The sequence below is a fragment of the Chlorocebus sabaeus genome, chromosome X (assembly GCF_047675955.1).
Source record: "Chlorocebus sabaeus isolate Y175 chromosome X, mChlSab1.0.hap1, whole genome shotgun sequence".
Taxonomy (NCBI): domain Eukaryota; kingdom Metazoa; phylum Chordata; class Mammalia; order Primates; family Cercopithecidae; genus Chlorocebus; species Chlorocebus sabaeus.
The window spans coordinates 137,255,018-137,274,689 of NC_132933.1; the positions used below are offsets into that span (position 1 = coordinate 137,255,018).

The 19,672-nt window shown below is 37.9% G+C and overlaps 1 protein-coding gene across 1 annotated transcript in view; it reads left to right on the forward strand.

Annotated features, from left to right (window-relative positions):
• The window catches only part of CLTRN (collectrin, amino acid transport regulator), a 38,001-nt gene extending 18,980 nt beyond the window's left edge, over positions 1 to 19,021 (forward strand). Inside the window, exons 4-6 of the mRNA XM_007991116.3 lie at positions 909 to 1,022; positions 6,502 to 6,696; positions 18,212 to 19,021. Of these exons, the coding sequence (XP_007989307.1) occupies positions 909 to 1,022; positions 6,502 to 6,696; positions 18,212 to 18,368 (466 nt within the window). The 3' untranslated portion in view covers positions 18,369 to 19,021. The remainder of the gene's footprint in view (positions 1 to 908; positions 1,023 to 6,501; positions 6,697 to 18,211) is intronic.
• The last annotated feature ends 651 nt before the right edge of the window (positions 19,022 to 19,672 follow it).

Sequence of the window (19,672 nt, forward strand, 5' to 3'; positions counted from 1 at the left end):
GGATGCTCTAAACAAATCCTTTACTCATATCAGATTCTTCTAGGATGGATGTAAATGTTGCTTTTTGCAATTTTGCTCTTAAGTAAACTGGGAAAGCCATCAGGTTTTGTTTTAGCACTGGCAATGTTGATTTTATGTGGACTTTCCTATAATTTCTAGCCTGAGTACATCCATGTACAGATTGTCTCTCTCTGAACACTGTCATTTCCCCCTTTTCACTTTTAATGGTAATACAGAGGAGAGTGAGTCACATTTCCAATTTGCAGTTGAAAAGTGTGTAACTGCCAAACAAAGAGTTCGAAGACTGCTGGTGAATTGATTATAGTGCTTAAGTTTGGAGGTTCGTTCAAGGCAATGTAAAAGAAACTGTTTTTGAGAACTTTTTCTTCAAAAGTACACACAGAAGGTGTCTTTTGTCTTGGCCCCGATGCTGGGGTGGAAGAGAGACAGTAGATGCAGACAGAGCAAGTATTGATTCATAAGGGGGCAGCAGATCCTCTCTGGGTCCGAGAGGTGAAAGACTGAATGGGCAGGGTACTAAAAAGAGTTTAATGAGAAAATACCAAAGGTTTCTATGATTCAGAGAGGGCCAAGCATTGGGGAAACAGGGGCTGACACCAACCGGTGATGGAGAATGAGATCCCCAATACTCTCCACTGACTGTTATTATTTTTTGGCAGATTCCCTATTATTCCCTATAAGGAATGATCCCCAAGTATAGGATTTTGAAACAATGGGAATTTCCTTTATAATTTTCTTCTTACTGAGATCATTCTTCATAATGGTAGAAATGACTTTTTAAACATAGCTAAAATGTTTCTTAAGATAATAATAGCATCAGAGTGAATGGTTTAATACCGTTTGTTATGATATTCTTCTAATATATTTTTTCTTTCCACTGTCTGCAGAATTTCCCATGTCCTACTTTGCAATGTAACCCAAAGGGTATCATTCTGGTTTGTGGTTACAGACCCTTCAAAAAATCACACCCTTCCTGCTGTTGAGGTGCAAACAGCCATAAGGTAATCACCCTTAAATATGCCTTCTATTGGTCGATCAACTTGCTGATTAATTCAACTGGTTTTAAAAATAGATATTGTAGAGTTTTGTCTGTTTCACACATGAATTATTTATTAAAATGTAAAAGATTTCATTTTGTTAGTTTCTGTTAAAGATGAGTATAGATCAGTAGTTCTCATCCAGGGGCAATTTTGCCTTCAAGGAGACATTTGGCACTATCTGGAGACATTTGGCAATGTCTGGAGACATTTTTATTGTCACAGCTGGAGGGGGTGGTGGTACCACCAGCAATGAGTAAGCAGAAGTTAGGGACCCAATGGCTTACCTTTTTCAGTCAATATATAGTCTTTACTTTAAAAAGATAATTTTTTTTAAAAAGGTAAAATCATGACTCTCATGCAAACTAAACATTATTACTATCAAAAATTTTATTATGTCATTAGTTAATGAGGGCACTAGTAAGATGTTAAAACCTTTTTCAAGGAGACTTCGAGGAATCACCCATACATAGAAAGTGAGGAATGGTAAAATGCATCTACAGAAAGATGCATCAGTCTATTTTTCAGGCAGTAACCAATTATGTTCCACTAGACACAGTTCATTTGATTTTCTATGGACAAGAATCATTTATATTATGTTAGTTTTCAAGAACTTATGGATTTGCAAAATAGCTCAAAGACCATAAGAGATGGAAATTGCCTAGAACAGTGCTCTCAGCAGGACAATCAGGAAAAAGTCCAGTACTCTGTTTTGCCCATTTCAAGTATTTTACTATTTTTCCCGACTTCCCGACAGTTTTTTTTTTTTTTTTTTTTTTTTTTTTTTTAAGATGGAGTCTTGCTCTGTCCCCCAGGCTGGAGTGCAGTGGCCGGATCTCAGCTCACTGCAAGCTCCGCCTCCCAGGTTTACGCCATTCTCCTGCCTCAGCCTCCCGAGTAGCTGGGACTACAGGCACCTGCCACCTTGCCCGGCTAGGTTTTTTTTTTTGTATTTTTTAGTAGAGATGGGGTTTCACTGGGTTAGGCAGGATGGTCTCGATCTCCTGACCTCGTGATCCGCCCGTCTCGGCTTCCCAAAGTGCTGGGATTACAGGCTTGAGCCACCGTGCCGGGCCTACTTCCTGACAGTTTTACTCCTTCCCTCCTTATGATCGTAAGAAACTCAAAAGTGAAATGAATTCATGACTTTCAAGAATTAATAGGATGCAACTTGTATTTCTTTCAATTACTGTGCATTTAGTATGTGTCAAAACTTCAAATACCACATTTGATTGATGTTGGGGAAAGGCCTACTCAAAAAATGAGCTCAGGAAATAAACTAGAACAAAACAAAATAGCTCTCCCCGCAAAAGATTTACAAGTTACTGAAATACATATTATTATTTTTACCAAGGATAAATACTTACTGGAATAACTCATTAGCTCTCTGTAAAATGTTAACACTTAAGATAATGAGTATATAATCAAATGTCAAAGGTTTTTGTGAACATCATCTGTTTCTTTTGCTGAAGCAAAGGCACTGAGGATTTATACCAATGGGAAATGATTGAATCTGCCCTAACAAGAAACTTTGAACTAAATTGCTTCTTCACTTTTGCCGCTAAAAATACTGTTAAGACTCTCACCACTTAGGGAGTAAGAATTAAAAATATCATACTTCATGTGAAAAAGGATTTTATTCATGTCTTGTGATCTGTGAGGGCTACAAGGAAAATGAAGGCACTGGGTTAAACCAGGCCTTCAGTTGATAGGAGAAAGAAGAGTGAGTGCTTAGGGTGAAGGTCCAGAAAGTATTAATACATGAATATGTTCACAACAAAATGTCTGTTTCAAAGGTCCTAGCAAGAGAATCTGTTTAGGAAGTGGGGATAGCCAACAGAATGAGAATTTATGTTAGGGAATTAGTAGGGCACATCAGGATTGGATGAAAATAAAGGAAACTATACTACAAAGGAAGGATAGAGTGAAAAAAGGAGATGGTGTTTAGATAGCAAATAATAGGAATTTCAAGGCTGCAGAATCTAAGTGATTGGGCAAAATAATACTAGTTCCACCTAATATTTGCATACCACTTTTTGGTTCACAAGGAATGTTCTTATGCATCTGTGGCATTTAATAATGGCACCAACAATTTTTTTGTTTTCTTTTTAAGAGACAGAGTCTGGCTTTGTTGCCCAGGCTAGAGTGCAGTAGCATGAGAGTAGCTCACGCAGCCTTGAACTCCTGGGGTTCAAGTGATCCTCTTGTCTCAGCCTCCTGAGTAGCTGGGACTAGGGGAATGTGCCACTATGCCTCGCTAATTTTAAATTTTTTTTTTTTTTTTGTAGAGACAAGGTTTCGCTATGTTGTCCAGGCTGCCCTTGAACTGGCCTCAGGCAATCCTCCTGTCTCAGACTCCCAAAGTGCTGGGATTACAGGCATGAGCCACTGCACCCAACCAACACCAATAATTTTTGAGTAATTATTATTATCTTTCCTTTATAAATGAAGAAACTGAGGCTCAGGGAGATTAATTTATTTGTGAAGGCCACCATGCTAGAAAGAGAAAGAGTGAACCTAGGCATGCTGCCACCACATCCAGTGATTTTTCCTGTTTTCCAGAGTACACAAAGAACTAAAACAGACATCTCAGAATTGGTTGGTCATTCCTTTACACAAAGTGCATGGGGTAAAGGTCCAGGAAGTACATGAATTTGTTCACAAAATGTCTATTTCAAAGGTCCTAGCAGGATAAACTATTTAGGAAGTGGGAATAGCCAACAGAATGAGAATTACAGAATTCTCATTTCAAGTAAAATAGTTGAAATGGGCAAAACAGAGTACTGGACTTTTTACCAATACAGAGTATTCATGGTATGAGGTAAAGAAGTGACCAACTAATTCCAAGATGTCTGTTTTAGTACTTTTGTGAGGGCCTGGCTTAATTCAACACCACTCTTGGCTGAAAGATATGCATGATGCTTGATGCCAATTGGTGATTCCAGTGGTGTAGCAGATTTAATATGTACCTGAGCTAGAACTTCCAGTCGGTCTGTGAGGTGATAGAATACATTCCAAGCCTAGAGTAAGCAAGTAACAAAGGGTTAACCGACTAGGAAGTTAGAATGAGAATGCAGAGCAACTTTTCATTTTTCTCTGAGTTATATCTTAGCAGTGGGTTTCATTATTTTGTGGAAAAGTTTGTGCTCTCAGATGATCAATATTAGTTTATGACAAAATAAAATATTCCATTGTTGGATAAAAATCCCTTGTTGTAGATTGTCTGGCTAGAGTTCACTGTCGCATCCATGAGTAATCATGCCTCAGCAGAGATATTTATTTACTAAAGGAGGTCTTTCCTGATAGCCTGGTGCTGGCCTGCAGAGATTCTCAAGCCATACTATCAGGCTGTAGACTTGAGCTGTCCAGTACCGTAGCCACCAGCCAAATGTGGTTATTAAGCACCTGAAATGTGACTAATCCAAAGTTAGGTGTGCTCACAGTGTAAAACATAAACCAAATGTCAAAGACATTGTACAAAATAAAATGTGGAGCCCCAGCCTGAGCAATATAGCGAGACCCTGTCTACACACATACACACACACACACACACACACACACAGCCAGGTGTGATGGCACACACCTGTAGTCCTAGCTACTCGGGAGGTTGATGCAGGAGGATTGCTTGAGCCCAGGAGTTTGAGGCTGCAAAGAGCCATGAGTGTTCCTGTCTCAAAAAACAAACAAACAAACAAAATGCAAAGTCAACTTGATACTGATTACATGTTGAAATTATATTTTCTTGGATATATTGGACAAAAAATACATTATTAAAATTAGTTTCATCTGTTTATTTTAGTGCAGCTACTAGAAACTTTTAAGTCACATGAAGCTCACATTATATTTCTGTTTTCCAAGGCTGCTCTAGAGGTAGACAAAGGCAGCTTGTGTAATATAAATTCAATAAAGGTCATAAAATATCTCCAAGGACTCTCCAGTTTACAGTTAGAAATTCACTTATTTGGTTTCAATTAAATAAGTCTTTGCTACCAACCTCTCCTTAACTGCCACCACCACTAAAAATGCAGATATTTCCTAGGAAAAGTAACAATTTTCCAAGCTTTTGAACTCCTAAATCATTACTTGTCTTTAGTCCTGTGGAACTACTTGCAGTTTGCTGAACAAGTCTTACTTTACCCTGTCTCCATTCCTGTGCTCACTACATACTTTGGTCTATAAACTCCTCCTTGTCCCTCAAAACGAGCTAAAAAATGGCCTCCACAGCAAAGCAGTCACTGTGTGACTTCTCACAGTGGTGTACTTGGCCCTTCCCTCTGCTCACACTGTGCCCGTATTTGCCTCTTTCACAGAACATTTTGCACTGCACCATGGTTGTGGATCTACTAATCTGTCACCCTTCTAGACCGTAAGCTCCTTGATATTTCAATTTCACATTGTATCTCCAGCATCTAGCTTAGTATTTGATATTTAGTAAGTTTTTGGCAAATGCTTGTTGAATTAATGAAAAAAAAGATCAAGATCAAGTTGATGAATTTGAAGCCACTCCTGGTTCATGGTTTCTTTTTAGCTTCTGGTTTTCTTTACTTCTCCTATTCATCACCCATATTTTACATGTAATTTTACTTTTGGGGGCTGTGATATTTATGTAAGCCACCTTAAATAGAGTTTTGTCATTCTAATCTAGATGCTACTCACACAGGACAGGTGAAACCCAAATTGGGGCTTAGCCCATGAGGATTCGGGGCTTTGCCCAGGAAAGAATCCAAGAGAGAGCCAGAAGTAGAAGAAAACAACTTTACTGAAGAGGCAGTATTACAGCTCCGGTGATGTTACTGCTCTGTGACTGCTGCAGAGCAGGACTACCCTGTAGGCAGAGACTGGCAGCTCAGGGCAATTTTGCAGTCATATTTATACCCACTTTTAATTACATGTAGATTAAGGAGCAGTTTATGCAGAAATTTATAGGGAAGGGTAATAACTTTGGGGTCATCACGTCATTGCCATGGAAAGGGGTGGTAACTCCCAGGTGTTGCCATGGCAATGGTAAACTGACATGGCACACTGGTGGGCGTGTCTGATGGAAAGCTGCTTCCCCCCACCCCCCAGCTCTGTTTTAGTTCGTCCTCAATTTGGTCCAGGGTCAGAGCCCTACCTCCAGAGACGAATCCCTCCTCCTACCTTACTACCTCTCAGGAAGTAAAACATGGTGGACAGAGCTCAAAGGTCAGGACTTCGGGACATTCACAACAATGGGGGCAGCAGTGGATACATGGGCATCCCTCTGGCAGCTAGCGTTGTAACTTAAGAGAAACGGTGGCATGATTGCCCTCAGCAAACTTTCCAGTCAACTTGAAGTCTCCTGCCAAGTGGATGCTTTGTTTATAGAGATGTTTATAATCATGGAGAAACAGGTTTGTACTTTGTCTTAATAGTTTTTTTTTCTGTCTTATTTTGTTTATTTTTAATTATCATTGCATTTTAGAATGAACAAGAACCGGATCAACGGTGCTTTCTTTCTAAATGACCAAACTCTGGAATTTTTGAAAATCCCTTCCACACTTGCACCACCCATGGACCCATCTGTGCCCATCTGGATTATTATATTTGGTGTGATATTTTGCATCGTCATAGTTGCAATTACACTACTGATTTTATCAGGGATCCGGCAACGTAGAAGGTAAGATATTTAAAAGGAGCATTTTCTTATTTCCTCATGACTTGGACAAATCAGGAGAAGATTTTCCTCTGGCTGAAGATGATGCCTTAAATTTGAAACTTTGAAAAAATTGGTGATTTTCAAAAATATCACTTATGCTCTTGTCTTTAGATATATTTTAGAGTCCAATGTCCCTTACTTAACTAGGCTCCTTCCACGACTACCTTTCCCTCTATTCTGTACCTCTATTCTGTACCACTTCATATCCAGGCTTGATTTTAATATCTGTGTTGTGATTTTGTAAGCTGGGTATAAGGAGCTAAACAGACTTTTTGGGTAGGCAGAGTTAATCTTAGGTAGTCATCCACATCCAAATGCCAGCAGTTTCATAGTTCCATGCCTCCCAACCTTGGCTTACCTCTTCTTAGCCCAGTGCATGCAGACTACCATCTTGTCCCAGATGCTTTTGTACTGTTATACTTCCCTCCCTTTGATGGACACTCATCCCTTGTGTGCCTATGATATTGAATAGAGCTGTGTTGCTCGTGGCCTTTAAATCAACTCTCAGCACCAGAATCACCTGGAATACTCGTTTAACATGTAGGTTCCTTGGCCCTATTGCAAACCCACTAAATTAGAATCTCTGAAGGGATGCATTTTAATAAATACTCAGGTTATTCTAATTCATTGAGTTTGAGAGCTTTCAATTTAATAATTTATAGGTAGAGTTTCACTCCTTGAGTTCATTTACTTAGATTCTGGGGGCACTTGCAAACTGCAATGTCTAAATTATTGATACTGCTTCAAGAGGGAATTTAAGACCTGTGGGGAAGTTACTGAGGTAGGGGAGAAGAAGAGGAGACAGGATTTCTCAGCATGATTTTGTTAACCAGTACCTCTAATCCAGGGGGGAAGTGGGCAAAATCCTCAGCTTTTCACTAGACTTTAATGCTTGTAAACCTTTCTTTCTGATACTAAGGAAGAGGAATTCTGGTAAGTGGTAATTACAGTGACATGCATTTGAAAATAACAGGGACATGGTTTTTAAAAGTGTCGGTTCCTACATGGGACATGTGGGATGTGTTTGGCTAAGTATGTGTTTGACTAAATGCTTCTCTTGAAGTTTACTACTTTCCATATGTTTCACCTTAGTAACTAACAGAAGGTAATAATTTTAAATCTTGGGCTTTGTCATTTTATTCACAAATGATAAGTAAAACGCTATGAAATAAATATGGTTTGTGTCTAGTCCTCAAATTAAATTCAAAGATTAGGATCCAGTTACACTTACCTGATTTTCTTGATGATCTTGGCATGACATGTAATGTAAAGAGACTTGGTACAAGATGTTCGTTTTGGTTTTTCTTTTGAAAATATTGAGAAATATTCTCATGCAATGCTTGAATACCTGTGTTTAATATTTTTGTTTTATATTATTCTTGAGATGCTGTGATTCTGTGTTCTAACAACTGTAACGTTAGTGAATTCACTCCATCTACTTGGTTTCTAGTTTCCTCACTTGTACAATATAGTGTAGGAGTTAGAAGAATGGACTCTGGAGATAGATTGCTTAGACCCAATGTATTTATCTCTTAGATTCTGCCCTTGTATATAATCCGTTAACTGTATGGATATCAGGAAGCACAATAAGTCAGGGAAACTGAGCTTAGGAGAATATAATTTGTGGTGCTAGAGTCAAGCTGGTCAAGTTTATCTTTACTGTTTGCGAATAGATAACTTTTCTAGAGTGACAGTGAGGCGTACTGGAAATAATTAACTTGGTGGGATAAAAAGAGTTAATACATAGAGTGCTTAGAGTGGTATCTGGCACACAGTGAGTGCTCAGTAAGTGTTAGCTGTTACTGTTATTTTATGATCTTGCCATTTGCTGGTCTTTCAGCTAGTTTGTGCTGGGATTAGCTATCTCTTTCCTTCTGAGCAGATTCTGCAGTAATATAATAATTGAGTGTGTAGCATCATAATTTGTTGCCTGGGAGAAGTGAAGCTGTTGTCACAAACTTGCCTTCACAAATTTATTTCATGTTCAAACTGGGAAAGCAGATGGACAAATCTCTTGTGTAAACCGGGAGAGCGTCGATAATTAGCAAATATAATCAGGAAAATTATGACAACCTTCTGAAGATAAATTGTTTGTTGTGTTTTAAGTTTGACACAATTTGTGGTGGGTTTCTCCTGGACAAAATGTTCTTTCAAATGTGAGGAGAGGGTGCAGTCTGAAGTGGGGAGAGCCCTGAAAATTGCAATGAAAGCCCTTTCTAATCATGGAAAAGATAGGAGTTGCCCCCAAAACCTTTAGTTTCGAGGAAGACGGTCAAAGGAATGTTCAACAGTCTAACCCATACATTAGGTAATAATGAACATAGTTTTTGTGGTACAGAATCTTTTTTTTTTAATTACACTTAAAGTTCTAGGGTACATGTGCATAACGTGCAGGTTTGTTACATATGTATACTTGTGCCATGTTGGTGTGCTGCACCCATTAACTCGTCAGCGCCCATCAACTCGTCATTTACATCAGGTAAAACTCAGAATGCAATCCCTCCCCCCTCCCCCCTCCCCATAATAGGCCCCGGTGTGTGATGTTCCCCTTCCTGAGTCCAAGTGATCTCATTGTTCAGTTCCCACCTATGAGTGAGAACATGCGGTGTTTGGTTTTCTGTTCTTGCGATAGTTTGCTGAGAATGATGGTTTCTAGCTGCATCCATGTCCCTACAAAGGACACAAACTCATCCTTTTTTATGGCTGCATAGTATTCCATGGTGTATATGTGTGTGGTACAGAATCTTAAACTTAGAAGACCTGGAAGGACCATGGGATTATCTAAGTCACCATTCTGCTTCTATGGAGAAGAGTGCCAGAGTCATCTAACACACATATATATATTTAAACTTACTATTGAGGAAATTTCTCAGCAAAGCTTTAGCAATTCTGTTCTCTTTGCCAATAACACCATTATATTAGTTATTCAGGGACACTGAGTGGCAAGTATGCAACCAATGGAGCCCAGACTAGGTAAACTCAAATACCAGCTATTCCCTTTACCTATATAATCTTAGTTGAGTCACCTGATTTCCAGGGATCTCAGTTTCTCCATCTGCAACAGGGAGATGATGTTTCACAGGGCTTTCATGAGGATTGACTGACATAAATGTGTATAAAGTACCTAGGATATAGTGTGCAGTAAATAAACAGTAATTATTATTATCCAAGATCAGCTTAACCTATTGCTATGATTAAGAGGTTCTGGGAAAGGATCTCTTTTCCACCAAGATATTGTGGAAAATATCTTGGTATTTTCCATCATACTGTAGAAACTTCTCCAATTCACCAACTCATTGCTTGGATTTTATTAAATGCTTGTTTTATTTTATTAAGGTGGTGTTAACAAATAAAAGTTGTATGTATTTATGGTATATAAGGTGATATTTTGATATATGTATATATTATGAAATGGCTAAATCAAATAATTAACATATTCATCACTTCACATACTTATTTTAGGGGAGGAGATCACATACTTAATTTAGGGGGCAAGCATTTAAGATCTACTCTCTTGGCAATTTTCAAGTATGCAGTACATAATTATTAACTGTAGTCATCATGCTGTACAGTAGATTGCCCAAACTTATTCGTTTTGTCTAAGAGAAACTTTGTGTCTTTGACCAACATCTCCCCCCACCCACGCCAACTCCTGGCAACCACCATTCTACTCTCTGCTTGTATAAATTCAACTTTTTTAGATTCCACAAATAAATGAGACCATGTAACATTTGTCTTTCTGTGCCTGGCTTACCTCATTTAGCATACTGTTCTTCAGGTTCATCCGTATTGTCACAAATGTCAGGATTTCCTTCTTTTTGAAGGCTGAATAGTATTTCATCGTACCACATTTTCTTTATCCATTCATTCATTGATGGACACTTAGGTTGATTCCATACCTTGGCTATTGTGAATAGTGCTGGGTTGAACGTAAAAGTGCAGAAATTTCTTTGATATAATGGTTTCAGTTCTTTTGGGTATATACTCAGAGTGGGATTGCTGGATCATATGGTAGTTTATTTTTTATTTTTTGAGGAACTTCCATACTGTTTTCCATAATGGCTGTACTAATTTACATTCCCTGCAGTAGTGTACCAGGGTTCCCTTTCCTCCACATCCTCACCAACGCTTGCTATGTTTTGTCTTTTTGATAATAGGTATTTTAACAGGTATGAGGTGTTATCTTATTGTGGTTTTGATTTGCATTTCCCTGGTGATAGTGGTATTGAGCATTCTTTCATGTACCTGTTGGCCATTTGTATGTCTTCTTTTGAAAATTTTCTATTCACATCCTTGCCCATTTTTAAATTGGGTTATTTGTTTTCTTGTTATTGAGTTGTTTGAGTTTCTTATGTATTTTTGGATATTAACTCCTTTGCTGTGCAGAAACGTTTTATTTTGATGTAAATCCCATTTGTCTATTTTTGAATTTGTTTTTGTGCTTTTGGGGTCATTACCCAGACCAATGTCATGGAGCTTTTCTCCTATGTTTTCTTCTAGTAGTTTTACAGTTTCAGGTCTTATGTTTAATTCTTTAATCTATTTTGAGTTGATTTTTGTATTTGGTGTGAGACAACAATCCAGTTTCATTCTTTTGCATCTAGATATCCAGTTTTCCTAACACCTTTTATTGAAGAGATTGTTCTTTCCTCATTGTGTGTTCTTGCCACCTTTGTTGAAGATCTGCTGGCCATAAATGCATGGATTTATTTCTATCCTTGCTGTTCTGTTCCATTGGTCTATGTGTCTGTTTTGATGCCACTACCATGCTGAATAAACACTTTTTTAAAATGCAAGTAATCCTATGAGGTCTACTGGTCACCACAATAGTGGTGAATTGGTTAACCAGCTCTCTATCTAAAAAACACCCTGATTTGTAGCATTTGCCAGTTTCCCATCAAGGCTGAAAAATTCTGAATAAATACTCTGATTTGCAGCATTTGCCAATTTCCCATCAAGGCTGAAAAATTCTGAATATTTAGCAATCAGCCCTTGAAAACCCGTACCAGCCAGATGTAGCACACCATTACAGCTGCCACCTCTTTGTGAAATACCTAGAAGAGGTTGCTTCTCTATTGCCCTCTAGTTGAGAATAGCAGTTTGTGGAAATGAGAGATTCGTTGAAGGAAAAAACTTGGAAAAGTGATTTTTAAAATTTGGGGCAACAATCAGGGAGCAGAACAAGTGGGAAGGCAACCAAGATGAACTGCATATACTTCACAATAATGTCTCTACTAGATTTAGTGTCTAGCCACAGCCTAGAAGTAGATATGTTAGTTATATGGTCAATTTTATGATGGTAGTGATAATAATGATGGTGATAGTGATAGTGATGGTGATGATGGTGATGGTGATGGTGATGAAGTTGATAATGTGATGTGTGTTTTAATAGAGCACTAAACTAAGACTCTTGGTTTTGGTTTCCAGTCTCAGGCTCTGGCATTTGTTAGCTGTGTCTTTGAGCAGGTCACATAAGGAAAATGATGACAATATTTTCTTAAATAGTGTAATGATGAGAAGACAAAATCAGATAATATACCTAGTGGTTTACATGCTAGAAAGTGCTATATCTATTAAAGTTACTAGCATGATCATAAAAAGCAGTTATAAAGTGCTAATTTTATATAACCTGGAACTTTGTGGTTTATAAGGAGAGTCATGGACACAGCACAATTTCAGATTTACATGTGCATACTAGAATTTATATTGAATCCAGTATATAAATAGACTGTTATAATGTTAGACCTTAATTGGAGCTAAGATCACAACTGGGTCTTAGGAAGGGACCTTAACAATGATTCAAATCCAACCCTCCAGAAACGAGAGCCCAGATAAGTAAAAATATTTTATTGTTTTATTGACCATCCATTCTGTGATAGGAGCTATAGTATGTATTGTAGATGAGACAAACATAAATAACATGGATGGTCCTTGCCTAGAAGGAGATTATAATCTTATAGTAACAAAGCCAGGTCAAAGACTTAGGACATAGAACCCTAGCTAATGCTCCCAGCTGAGTAGAGTCATTAGTAAATTTGCTTGGTTTGTTTCTAGTTATACTTCTATTCCCATAAGGTCAATAGTAAATAAAAATGCATTTGGATTTTCACAAATCTTGTTTTTCATACAAGGGGATGTGGCTCAGTCAACACTTTTATATCCTGAAACTTCACATTCTTACAAAGTCTTAATTAAATGAATAGTCTTAAAAATAGAGCTGTAAATAAAATGAGAATGTCATAGCGAATATAGCAAGTGTTTTTCTTTGTTGTTCTTAAATATACATACCTGATAAAAATCTAATATAAGTGTGTTGAGTAAAGCCTGGGGAGAGTAAATAGAGTTCTAGGTCAACTCCTTTCACCAATCTTGTTTCATTCTGAAAGACAAGTTACTCTACATAGTTGAGTGTCAGTTCCTTCATCTGAAAAACAGGGATGAGGCACGTAGTTGTGGTTGAGTGGTTAAAACAATGGATTTGAAAAACAGTGATAATAAAATATGCATAGTATCGCAGTAAGAATTAAGTGAGGTAGTGTATACAAAACTCCTAGTCTGATTTCTACCATGTAATAAATACTTAATATTATCATTAGCATTATCATTGCTATTATATGGCATATGTAAAGCAACTTGCCTACAGTCACATGGTTAAAAAGTAATAGTAACAGGATTTAAAACCAGATAGGTTTGATTTCAAAGTCCATCAATCTCACTGTGCTACAGTGCCCCCTCAGATCATTCCAGTAACCCTATTTTCCACCAGAATCATCCAGAGTGATTCTGAGGACAGTCTCAATTCCCCAGTAATTGATTCTGTCCTGTTTGAAAATCATATTTGTCTGTCTTTTATTGTCTTTCTGGCTATGCTTGGATCTTGGCTCTTTAGCTTTATTTACTTATTTATTTATTGAGACAGAGTCTCGCTCTGTCACCCAGGCTGGAGTGCAGTGGCACGATCTTGGCTCACTGCAAGCTCCACCTCCCAGGTTCACGCCATCCTCCTGCCTTGGCCTCCCGAGTAGCTGGGACTACAGGCGCCCGCCACCACGCCTGGCTAATTTTTTTGTATTTTTAGTAGAGACGGGGTTTCACCATGTTGGCCAGGATGGTCTCGATTTCCTGACCTTGTGATCTGCCTACCTTGGCCTCCCAAAGTGCTGGGATTACAGGCGTGAGCCACCATGCCTGGCCTCTTTAGTTCTATTTTTTTTTTTTTGAAACAGAGTCTTGCTTTCTTGCCCAGGCTGGAGTGCATTGGTGAGAACTCTGCTTACTGCAACCTCCACCTCCCGGGTTCAAGCAATTCCGTTGCCTCAGCCTCCCGAGTAGCTGGGACTACAGGCATGTGCCACCGCACCTGGGTAATTTTTGTATTTTTAGTAGAGATGGGGTTTCACCATATTGGCCAGCCTGGCCTCGTACTCCTGACCTCAGGTGATCCGCCCATCTCAGCCTTCCAAAGTGCTGGGATTACAGGTGTGAGCCCCCATGCCCGGCGGTCGGCTCTATTTTGTTAGAAGGGAGACAGAAATACTCTTTCTGCTTTTGGCACCTTTACTTTATCTTAAAACAGAGCAAACCCTGTTCCTCAACATCCCCTAGCTCTGAGGGCCACACCTGATACTTCTTTTCTCCCCTCTTTTGCCCCTCTTCTCTCTATATTTATGAGATACATGAGAGATATTCACTCTCAGGGCTCCTAGGAGCTCGTTCCAGGTATTTTAATCAGTTTTTTCATCCTCTTCCTGAATCCCCTGACATTACAGGAATAGCATAAGTAATTAACACTTGATTTTAGTTTTCAGGAAAAAGAACTCATGTTTTTAGCAGAACATCAAATCAGAATGATCCAGAAAGATAGTTAAGTTTTATTATTCTTAGTAAAAGCAACGCACAGGTAGTGAATCAGTTTATTACAGCAAACACTATGAAACGTGACAAAGTGATACATTACTGTTAGATAACCTTTGAGCTGCTTATCATGTCCACCAAGCAGCAAGTTCCTGACACTGCAATTTGTAAAGTCCAGCAATGCCAGGACTCTGCAACTGGATCTAAGGTTGTAAAAGAACAATATGCACCTAATTTGTCACTGACACAGCTCAGTTTGATAAATTTCCACAGCAATTCCCCTTGGAATCTTTTTGTTTGAGATATTGTTCTTCTTCTAAAGAAGAAAAACTTGTCCTCATTTGTTTGCATCTTCCTTTTTAGTTTTTCCCCATTCATTTGTGATGCCTATGAATCATTTTTCCTTGTTGCTGGGAAGGGGGAAGCGAGATTCCTTGTAATGATCACGTACGTCTAGCTCTTTGTCATTTTTCTTCCGACTCCATAAATACTTTTTTTATTAACTGAAGAAATTGGAAAATAGGCACCAGCAATCATTATTTCTAAGACTACTGTTGCATTGCCACCTACTTCAGAATGCTTCCTTTACTAAAATGTTTGTAATACAGGTTTCATACTTAACATATACAAATATCAGGGTAAAATTTTGCTGTCCACAATCTATTTATTGTTGTGGAAAATTATTCACTCCGAGCCCAGTGAGGAGTGATTTTAGGGGAATTTACATGAGATAGCCATTTTTAATGATAATTTATAGACATTTGCTACTTACAGTTTCATCTTTAGAAGAAACATTCCTCTCTCTTATAAAGCATTAAAATGGGGAGAGGGAGGATAAGTGCATATGGTGTTTTTCTCTTTCATTGAATTCATTTTAGGACAAGAACTGTATCTCTTCCATACACATAGTAGACACTCAAAATGTAGCTGTTAGTGAATGTTGGATCGTATGAATGGAAGTGATGTGATTGATGGTTATAGAATGTCGATGTCCTTTGCTTTCTGGAGGATGTGGAAAGTGACAATACACCTATCTACAGGAAGAGGAACCAAAGTGTTTTAATCCTCTGGTGGGTAATTTCACCTGGGAGGATCCTCTCATCACATTAAAATCTATGTCCACCCCAACCCATGCTGATTGCTGATTGCTGATGCTTGGCATGGCCAGTGCTGTGTCTTCACCCCAAGGATGGAAAAATATAGCAGCCTGTCTTTCACTAGGTCTCTAGGACCACAACTCCTGACTTTCAACCCAGCATTGGTCCAGAAGTTTTATTAATAAATGTTTAAAATGTGGCATCTGCAATTCAGTGATTGCCTATTGTGTCTAATTGTGATATTTAATGGTGGCATATGCAACGATAAAATACTTTCAAATGATGACATTGGGATCTACAGAATGGGAATTCTACTTTATCTTTGTTTTAAATGAACAACTATTTGAAATTATTTAATAAACCATCAGCAAAGCCTAAAATACAAGAGATATAAGAAATTTCTTGTGTGTAAAATTCCCTTCCTTCCTTCCTTCCTTCCTTCCTTCCTTCCTTCCTTATTTCTTGTGGTAAAGCCTATTCAAGGTGTACCTAGGGCTACTGCCTGAGTAACTTTACCTACAACGTTAGTCCATACATACATACATCTAATTGTTCAGTCTACCATCTGTCATCTGTCCATCCATCTATCCATTCATCCATCCATCCATCCATCCAGTCAGCCAGCCAGCCATTAATTTATCATCTAGCCAACCAGCAATTGAACTACATTCATTATTTTATACATCCACCCTTCATCGTTTGTTCAGCCACCCACCCATCTTCTACCCATCCATATATTTATTATCCAGCCAGTAAGCCATTAATCTACTTTCATTGATTCATGCACCCATAGAGTTGAATGCCTACTCTGTGCTGAGTCCAGATCAGCTGTTTTGCAAAACATTTTTAAATTTGGATTTTTCTGATTAAGCTCCTCATTATGAGATTCAGGTCAAAACAAATTGGAGGGGGTGGGGCTGGAACACAGGAAAAACGTATATGTGATTTACTCAGTGTATCACATCAGGACAGACTTGTCAGTTTTTTTCATTGTTGGAAATTTTCACTAGATTTCTCTTTTGGCAAAATACAAGTGTCTTTTTATAATTAATATTTTGCTTATGGGGGTGATATCTTGAGACCATGTGAATATCCTGTTCTCCAACCATCCCTCACATAATGGTTTAGTATCCATTGATAATCATCATCAGAATCAATTATTATTATAGTGGTGAGTTTCTGTTCCTGTTACTCTTTCTATATTCGTTGGCATTCTTCTATAAAAAAAGGGCTTTCTCTTTTCTCCACTTTCTTCCACCATCTTCTTTAAAGCACATTCTCATGCAGGACTAATAAGAATTCCATCTCAGTCATCATTGGGGCACCTTCACCATTTCCTCACCTGTTAGAGACTCACCAAGGTCCTGAGGGACTCCCATAGTGGTGGGACTTTACCCTGGTCACCACTGCAGTGCCTAACATCTCAGCCAGATGATCTCTTCGTTTCTGCTATTTGGCATTTCCACAAATTCGTGGGACAAGAGAATCCTTTGTAAGTCCAGGAGCCTCATGCCTAACATCATTCCTCTATGGTGTCACCATGGAGTGGTGCTCCAGCATCCAACCTGTGATAAGCCTTAGGGAAACCCCTCCTTCTTTTGGTTGCCTAGAGGCACCCACCTCTCTTTTTTCTTTTACTGCATGATATCAAGCATAATTGTCTCATTGTTTTAGTCTTTCACAAAAGACAGGAAAACCCTTTGAATTTGAGTCTACAGTTTTCCACACTCCAAAGAAATATTACAGATCTGCATATTACTTGGGTTGGAGTGAGCAAGGTCTACAAAGGGTGAAACTATGAGAAACTCAAAAATTTATCCTGTCATATGGAATTTTTGGAGTGACCTGGAATTATAACTACAAGTTGTAAAGTAGTTAGGGAAAATGTGCTCTGAGGTCTGAAATTGTGACTTGCAAATTAACACAACTATTTTGTAATGAGTAGAGCCAAGCAGCAATTTCTGAAGTTTATAGTACTTATTTTCTACAAAGTAATGTTAATTTGCTTTCTGATAGCTCATTTCTATTTGTTTTTCACTCAACATTTTCAGACCATTAATTTGTCAAATCCCATGAGAGGAATTTATTACTTTTAACAATTCAATTGTTATTGAGTTGTTCTCCTAGAGATGGATTTTAAACTTGCGAATTTACTATACATTTTCTTCACATTACTTCATGCAATTTGTGTGTGTGAATGTCTATGTGTATATATGTACATATACACTCGTATTCATTCATATACATATTCGTCTATATTGATTTTAGTATTCTAAATAAGACCACTTGTTTTGATCACTATGTATATGTCATCTATACAGACTTCTCATCTTGATAGTATCTTTTCACTTCACCAACTCTTTATGGTCTTTGAAATTTGTTTGAAAATTACACAATATCATTAATTATTTCATTGTTCTAAGGTTCCTATTCCCTTCCTGTTCTCCATGTTCGTACAGAAGACCATATGCAATCATGGTTATGGTCCTTCTAGAAGCCAATCACTCTTTTTTATGTGCTTTTAGAAAGAACAAAGAACCATCTGAAGTGGATGACGCTGAAGATAAGTGTGAAAACATGAACACAATTGAAAATGGCATCCCCTGTGATCCCCTGGACATGAAGGGAGGGCACATTAATGATGCCTTCATGACAGAGGATGAGAGGCTCACCCCTCTCTGAAGGGCTGTTGTTCTGCTTCCTCAAGAAATTAAACATTTGTTTCTGTGTGACTGCTGAGCATCCTGAAATACCAAGAGCAGATCATATATTTTGTTTCACCATTCTTCTTTTGTAATAAATTTTGAATGTGCTTGAAACTGAAAAGCAATCAATTATACCCACAAACACCACTGAAATCATAAGCTATTGACGACTCAAAATATTCTAAAATATTTTTCTGACAATATAGTGTATAAATGTGGCCATGTGGTATTTGTAGTTATTGATTTAAGCATTTTTAGAAATAAGATCAGGACTATATATATATTTTCACACTTCAAAGACCTAAGAAAAAATAAATTTTCCAGTGGAGAATACATATAACATGGTGTAGAAATCATTGAAAATGGATCCTTTTTGATGATCACCTATATCACTCTGCATATGACTAAGTAAACAAAAGTGAGAAGTAATTATTGTAAATGGATGGCTAAAAATGAAAGTATTGATATACAGGGTAGAATTTTATCCTGTTATCACACCATCAGTTGCTTATATATTTTCTGAATATCAGCCCCTAATAGGATAATTCTATTTGTTGACCATTTCTACAATTTGTAAAAGTCCAATCTGTGCTAACTTAATAAAGTAATAATCATCTCTTTTTGATTGTATGACTGATTGCAGTCTGAAATTTATTTTCACACTGTGGAACATAGTCTTGTTTTTATTGGTTATCTTTAGTCTGCTCTACAGCCCTAGAAATGAATTATTTTTGTTGTGTGTATCCTTGTTTGAAGACACCTTGTAGTTTTTAGGTTGATTCTATTTCCAGATAGGCCATGAATAATTCTAAATTCTAAGAACAATGATTATACATTTATTAATGAAAATAAAATTTGCTACTCAATTTCCCACCACTATCACCCATAGTTAAAGTTACAGCAGTAGTCTCTAACTCACTTCCCTGCCTCCAGTGTGCCTCCTTGCATACAAACTCTAAGATAGGTAGCTGCATACAGCAGGTTTATTGGGGCATGTGCTCAGGAGATATACCTTTAAGAAGTGAGGAAGGCAAAGTGTGGTGGACAGATGTTAAGGTGGCTCCCATCATTCCCATCTCTTGGTATTCACGCCTTCATATAATGCCCTCCCCTTCAGTGAGTATGGTACCTGTGGCTTGCTTCTAATGAATAGAATACAATAAAGGTGATGAGATGTCACACTCCTGCAATTACTTTATATTATATCTGAGTCTGTCTTGCTAGCAGATTTGTTTCTGAGATCTTCTTGCTGTCTTGATTCACTAAGTGGCCGTGTTGGGA